At 44.2% G+C, this 7,605-nt stretch overlaps 1 protein-coding gene across 1 annotated transcript; it reads left to right on the top strand.

Moving 5' to 3' along the window:
• Positions 1–366: 366 nt before the first annotated feature.
• On the top strand, positions 367–7,118 carry zbtb7b (zinc finger and BTB domain containing 7B; the record flags this gene model as incomplete). The annotated part of the gene is made up of 3 exons (XM_083889492.1): positions 367–435; positions 4,769–5,859; positions 6,674–7,118. 3 exons carry the CDS (start codon positions 367–369, stop codon positions 7,116–7,118), a joined length of 1,605 nt encoding a protein of 534 aa, XP_083745618.1.
• Between the last annotated feature and the right edge of the window lie 487 nt (positions 7,119–7,605).

The following is a 7,605-nucleotide window of genomic DNA, read 5'->3' as shown; positions in this document are numbered from 1 at the left end:
GAAAGTGCTCGGAAAATGGGCCGTTGGGTTTTGTAAGGGGGGGGGGGGGGGGGGGGTTGGTTGTGTGTAGGCGACCGGCGGTGGGGGGGGGGGGGAGGGAGGGGAGGGAAGGAGGGGTATCTCTGAATCTGTCTTCGTCACCGTTCGCCCTCTTTTCGAGACACCAGGAAGGAAAGTGAGTGACAGAATACGAGAAGGAGGTAGACATCCCCAAGGATGAACGCTTAACCCCAACTTCTGACAAAAGAGATCAGACCTTCAGAGGTGCACATCTAAGAGCAGGAAGAAACGCACGCGAAAAAAAAAGAGAGTGGTTTCCAAAAGACAAGAGAGAGGAGGAACGCGAGGGGGCGAAGAGGGCGAAAGATGGATGCCGCGAGGCGCGCGCCGCCACGGCTTCAGCTGACTGTGCCCGTGCCCATAAAGACAGGGAAGGTAGGGTGAACGTGTGACCTGCAGCCTGATGCTGCTGCTGCTGCTGCTGCTGCTGCTGCTTTAGCCTGTCCGTGCATATGGAGGAGGGCGTCGTATCGATGCATATCATATCATATCAAGTGTGGAGCTGCGTAAATGTGTCGTCAGGTGCTTCCAAAAGTGTTTATTTGTTTGTTCGGTGTGGTTGTATGGGTGGAGCACACATTTGTACATTTTTCACAAATGGGTAACTAAGTGTTAAGATCATCGCACAACAGGTTAAATCGAACAATAGTGGGTGGGGGGAGCCACGGATTGGCACGCAATGTGTGTGTGTGTGTGTGTGTGTGTGTTTAATAGGGTGTGTTTTGGAGCAGGTTAGTCAGGTGGATGTGCCATCATTGTACAGAGCCCTCTGGGCACTGTGTGAACACTGTTATTGGACGGCCAGGGGGCTGCCAGTTGCTATGGGAGGGAGATGAAGAGCAGGGAGGAGGAATCTGGAGGGTGAGTTGTTTGTGGAAAATCTGGTCTGCTCAGGTGTGTATTCGGAGGTATTGTTGAGCAGGTAACGTGGTGGACCAGGTGAAGCGCGAGCTCAGGGAGCCAAACCAGGGAGTTTGTTGGGTCTTATTACGCAGCGTACCTCGTGACGTCGTCGCACAAAGAGAAATTAAAGAAAGTTATTGCCCTCGTTTGACTCCCATTAGGACATTTTTTTTTATTTTATGACCTGCAACGCACTGCTCTTATCTCTGTGTCGGAGAGAGTCGCTTCACTGAGCAAAGAGTGAGTGGAAACAAATGAAAGACAAATACTGACAGAATTTTAGAAAAAGCGGATGTTACACACTCATGTCACAACAACACAAATGGTGGTGACTGGTTTTAATGTTGTGGCTGATCGGTGAGAATTGGTATGTCGAGATTTGTTCAATAGTGATAATGATACCAATACTTCTTATTGATGCTTTTCTTCCATTCTGTGCAGAATATAAAATTGAAGTTCTTAAAAAACACATTTAAAGGTTCAGTCGATGGATGGACGCTCGCAACTTTCTTTTTACAAATGGTCAAACGTTCAGTTTTTATATAGAAGTATTTATGCGTCACACAAAGACATTTTCAGACATAGCCTAACGTTTCGAAGAATGTTTTACCCACTGAAGTAAAGTTTCTTGAACTGTGAACATCAGTGTTTATTTGTTTGATATTTTATCTTCATCTGATATAAAATAAATCAATCAAAATTGTGTTGTTTTATGGACTAACATTTATGGACTGGATTTCTTTAATAAAAAACATAGAAACATTAAAGGTGCATTATGTAACAAATCTAAAGCAACTGGTCATAAAATCCTCCTAATATGTCACAGAGACTCAGGAATAATGTTCATATAATTTTTTTTTATTTTATAAAAATATATTTTTATATTTTATTATATTTTTATTCACAGCCAAAATATTTGCATTAAAAAAAAACGTTTTGCAGACTGCAAATCATGTTTATGTTTTGAAATCATGTTTTGGCGTCATGTGGCGCCACCTACCGCCGTCTAACAATCATTGCAGTCAGTAGAGTCTCAGCTGCCGAGCAACCACGGGTTGCCAGTTACGTCAGAAAAACGAAAACTAAAAGACCACTGTATTTTGAATTTGAATGTAGTAACCGTTTTTTGGCCACATTCTTACATATGGCACCTTTAAGAATAGGAGAATTAAATTGAGATTTGCTAATTGCGTTGTTTCAAATTGCAGTTTAATTCTGAAAGTGATTAATTGTTCACTTCTACTGGTCAGTGTTTTGTTTACTTTGTGAAGTCATTTTATTTATTCAAAAAATAAGTTGTAAATGTCATTCATTCACTGCTCTAACGTGTAAAACACTAACCCTGTATCGTTCTACATTTCTACACTTTTTTTATTTCAACATTTCTAAGACGTACGCTTATTAATTCACCTGCTGCTGTTTTTTTTTTTTTTCTTCCCCATTCTTTCACCCAAACTCCCCCTGACTCTCACCCACTCGACCTCGTCACTTCCTCCCTCTCCTTCGCTTGCGCGTCTTTTCTTCTCTTCCTCTTCTCTCCTTCTTCTCCAGTTATTTTAATCAAACAGCTAATGCTATAAGGGTTTCAAACAGGAATTAACCTACTTCAGGTTACCACACCTCTACAGTACATTGCATAATCCGCCATTCTTTCCACGTCATAGTGATCAGTCTTTATTTTTCTTTTAAATCTCCTCTGCTCCTGTGATCATTTTTTTTTTCTTTTTCTTTCAGACTTTTGTGTTTAGTTTCTTTTGCTGTCTCCGGGTTATCTCTCTTCGCGTTCTTCTTCCTCTGAAGCCCCAGCCGCCGTCTCACCGGCCGCACTAGCAGCTTCCCAAATTAGTAATCTGGAGAGAAAGTACAGGGGGATGAGAAGAGGAGGATAAGGGAAGAGATAAGCCTAGTTTGAACAGTTGACTTAGTTTCAGGACATTTCAACGCCAAGTTTGGCTTTATGTTTCAACATATATGCAAATATATCATTGAATAATACAAACAAAAAAATGCTTTGTTTTTAGGAAAACAAAACTAATTCACAGTGAATGTGATCCAGGTATCAGTCAACTCTTTCTTTTCCTCAAACACACGGGCAGCATATGGTGCTCCTGAAATCCTCTTTGGGGAAAAAAACACAGAAATCAGTAATAATGCAGCGTCACTGAAGGCGTAAAACAAGGGACAGATATATGTTGTTATTTACAGAAAACTACACGGTGACTCGAGTGATGAGCAAAAAAATAAAAACTTTGACTCAGAATGTTTCTGGGTTTTCTTTATTAGTGATTTTTTTGGACGACTACATATTTTTTCCCCCAAGTGTGGGTTCTAAGGCAGCGTCTGATATACTGAGGCATTATGATGAGATGGTGCCTAGACTGTGGAACGCCATTTAAAATGACTGTAAACACACTCAGCTACGCTCCTTCACATTAAAAGCATTTAACGAGTGAAACACAGGCTAACCTTTATTTTGAAAGGAGAGGAAGTGTGTCAATTCTTTTCAATTTTTTTGATTGTTTTTGATCTCGGACGTGCATGTTTTGCATAGAATGGTTAGAGCTCATATTTCTGTTTATTAAAATACATTTAATTCCAGAATTCTTACATGAAATGATTTAAATGTAAATATATGTAGAACTATTATTTGTTTATGTATTTAATTAAAGGTGCCATATGTAAGAATGTGGCCAAAAACGGTTACTACATTCAAATTCAAAATACCGAGGTCTTTTAGGTTTCGTTTTTCTGACGTAACTGGCAACCCGTGGTTGCTCGGCAGCCGAGACTCTACTGACTGCAATGATTGGTAGACGGCGGTAGGTGGCGCCACATGCCAAAACATGATTTCAAAACATAAACATGATTTGCAGTCTGCAAAATATTTTTTTTTAATGCAAATATTTTGTCTGTACTGTTGTTGTTGGTGAGTTCAGTTTGTTATATGAACATTATTCCTGAGTCTCTGTGACATATTAGGAGGATTTTATGGCCAGTTGCTTTAGATTTATTACATAATGCACCTTTAATTAATTAATTAATTAATTAATTATTAAATGGGACATATTATGCAAAATCAACTTTTTTTTAAACAATTTTAATACTTATATTTGGGACTCTGGAGGCCCTATGTGTAGGCAAAGTGTGAAAAAAAGATGACTCACTCATGTTTTTGTGGTTCCGCCTCAGTCTAAGCACAGAAGCTAAAACACGATGTTGACTTCCGCGCTCATTGGGACGTCAGACAATTCCTGGAATTGTTGTCTCTTGGAGCTCCGCTTTGTCCCTAAAAAAAAAAAAAATGCGAGTGTGCAGGCGAGGGCAATGGTATCCGGAAGAGCGGAAGTCCGCGAAGTGTTCAATCTTGGCTGCACAGTGCAGCACAGAGTTCTACACAAACTTTCAGCCTCAGAGGATTTACAAAGGACAGAGGATTTGTTCAGTGGATACATGTTATATAGGACAGCAATGATTGCTTTTCCAAATGCTAACAGCTGTTAGCTGTCGGAGCCTCAGTGACGCTAACATAGTTTCCTGTGTCTCATTTGCATTTAAAGAGACAGGCTCTCAAAACCTAGCGTTCTAACAGAGCTGTTTTGCCCGGGTGATTGAACTGCTGTGGTGCTTCAACCTTAAGGTATTTTGACGAAAGCGTGTCACAGACATAGTAACTAGGTTAACTTGGAGAAAAAATAGGGTATAAAATGTAACTTTTGTGGCCTTTCCCTTGCTTCCTCTGTGTGCCCAAAAAATGTCGCTCACCCCTGCTCTTATACTGACCTCTGGCCTGATCTTGTTCACACAGGTGGCGATGTCTCCAGGAGAGGACGGTCTGATTGGGATCCCCTTCCCGGAGCACAGCAATGAGCTCTTGTCCCACCTCAATGACCAGAGGAGGACAGGCCTCCTGTGTGACCTCACCCTGACCTCCCGCGGGGCACGCTATCCAACACACCGCTCCGTCATGGCGGCCGTCAGCCTGTACTTCCGTCGGCTGTTCGGGACAGAGGAGGGCGGCGGCGAGGGCGGCGGAGGTTTCAGCGTTTGTCAGCTGGACTGTGTAGCACCTGACGCCCTGGATGCCCTACTGGAGTTTGCCTACACCGCAACCCTCACCATCCCAAGCTCCGGGATGAGAGATGTGCTGCGCGGAGCTCAGCTTCTGGGCATCCAGTGTGTGGCCGACGCTTGCAGAGAAATCCTCGGGGAGAAGGCTGAGGCCGAGGGGGAAACGGCAGAAGAGCAGAGAATCCAATACGCGGCTCCTAAGAGGATGTTAGTCGGAGAGAGTTACATACAGAAAGTGTCCAGAAGAAAAACGGACAGAAAACGGGTGAAAAAGGTCGAGCTGAATCACAGGTCCTCGTTTTTTAACCCGTCGCCGGCTTCTCCCATCTCTCACTCTTCGCCTGCGTCCGACAGCCTGCGATCCCTGCCATCCACGCAGCCGCCCAGCCCGGAGCAGGAGGAGCTTTTCGTCAAATCGGATCGGCAGAACGGAGATCCCAGGTCCATGAGAGAGCCGGGGAGAGGAGCCACACCAAATGGAGGTCACCCTCACTGGCTGCATGACCGCCCCCGTATAGCTCAACCGCCTCCCGTCCCACCCCCCAATGACACGCTCTTAGGGAACGACGACATGGAGGGCTTTGGCGGGGATCGCGTGCTCATGGGAAGCACGTCCATACCGACGTCTGTAGCCGAGCGAGGGGCGGCGACGTCGGCAGTCGGCGGCGGCGGCGGCGGCGGCGGGAGGAAGAGGAAGTCTCAGACGCCGCAGCAGTGTCCCGTCTGTCAGAAAATCATCCATGGCGCGGGAAAGCTGCCCCGACACATGAGGACACACACGGGGGAAAAACCCTTCCAGTGCTCGGCCTGTGGAGTCCGTTTCACCCGGTACAAAATCATTTCACTAACTCTTCACATCGCAGTACAGTAACTTTAATGAACTGCCATATGAAGGCAGTGTGAGGGTGATTCCATCTCATTTCTGATGCAGTTTATAGTTTTGCAGTAACAACATTACCAACATTGTGGTAATAAGGAGATAATATTACAGTCGTACCATGTTATTTCCACTGTGATGTCCAGGTAATAGCTTTGGTAATGAGAATCACTCAATCATCAGTGTTATAACTTCACATGAAAATGTGATAATTACTGTATAATTAAGTTGAAATTAATCCTCCCATTAGTATATAAATGAGATGTTATTACCATAATGTACATGCATAACTGTAATGTGAAGCATATTTAAAGGTGCATTATGTAATACATCTAAAGCAACTGGCCATAAAATCCTCCTAATATGTCACAGAGACTCAGGAATAATGTTCATATAACAAACTGAACTCACCAACAACAACAGCACAGCCAAAATATTTGCATTAAAAAAAAATCTTTTGCAGACTGCAAATCATGTTTATGTTTTGAAATCATGTTTTGGCGTTATGTGGCGCCACTTACCGCCCATCTACCAATCATTGCAGTCAGTAGAGTCTCAGCTGCCGAGCAACCACGGGTTGCCAGTTGGGTCAAAAAAAGAAACCTAAAAGACCTTGGTATTTTGAATTTGAATGTAGTAACCGTTTTTGGCCACATTCTTACATATGGCACCTTTAATAATGTGGTAGGGTAAGTGTATTTTTTTTTTTTCTTTTTACTGATGTTTACACCTTTCCTTCTTCTTCCCCTTTCCTTCATATTTCAGGAACGATAAGTTAAAGATCCATATGAGAAAGCACACAGGGGAGCGTCCTTACCCGTGCCCCCACTGCACCGCCAGGTTCCTACACTCGTACGACCTCAAAAACCACCTGTCCCTCCACAGCGGGGCGAGACCCTTCGAGTGCCCGCACTGCCACAAGGCCTTCGCCCGGGAGGAGCACCTCCAGCGCCACGGCAAGGTGGCCCACACCTCAGCGTTTCACCCGCGCATGGTGCTGGACGGCGGCAGTGGACCGAGCGGCGCTCCGCTGATGTTCCCGGGCGACGTGGAGAGGGGGCGCTTCCTGCGAGGGCCGGAGCTGCGGGGAAGCAGAGAGGCGGAGTTGGAGGATCCTGGAGGACCCCACCTACCGGCTGCACTTCGAGACCGATGGGCAGACGAAGTGGAAGAGGAAATTGGAGATGAGGAAGTGGAGGAAGAGGAATAGTGGAAGGAGGAGGAGGAGTGTGTGATCATGTGTGTGTGTGTGTGTGTGTGTGAGTGAGTTTGTCTGTGTGGTAAAGAATCCACAGTGAAAAACAAATCTCAGGTGGCTGGACTAAAGACCTGCTGCTCCCATGTAGAGAGCACTTAAAAAAAAAAGAAAAAGATATTTAAAGAAAAAAAAATGGAAAAAACGGGTTTTCAGAGATATTTTAAATGTGTGTCTTGGCTTTTGGTTTAACTTCTTTTCATTTTTTTTGTGTTTACTGTTTAATTGTTTGTATTTTAGGCTTGAGCTTTTTTTTCTTTTTGAGTTGATTGTATCTTTCCAGCTCGACCCGTGTGTGTGTCGAGTGTGTGGTTACTGGGACGCTTTTCACTATGCAGACTAAAAGTCAGAGCTATGACATGGAGGAATATTTTAGCAACAACATAACGTATTGAATCAGGTGCAATCCAGGACTCACAAGAATGAGTTTGTGTGCTCACTG

The sequence above is a fragment of the Microchirus variegatus genome, assembly GCF_963457635.1.
Source record: "Microchirus variegatus genome assembly, chromosome: 1".
Classification (NCBI taxonomy): domain Eukaryota; kingdom Metazoa; phylum Chordata; class Actinopteri; order Pleuronectiformes; family Soleidae; genus Microchirus; species Microchirus variegatus.
This window is presented reverse-complemented; position numbering and strand designations above follow the sequence as displayed.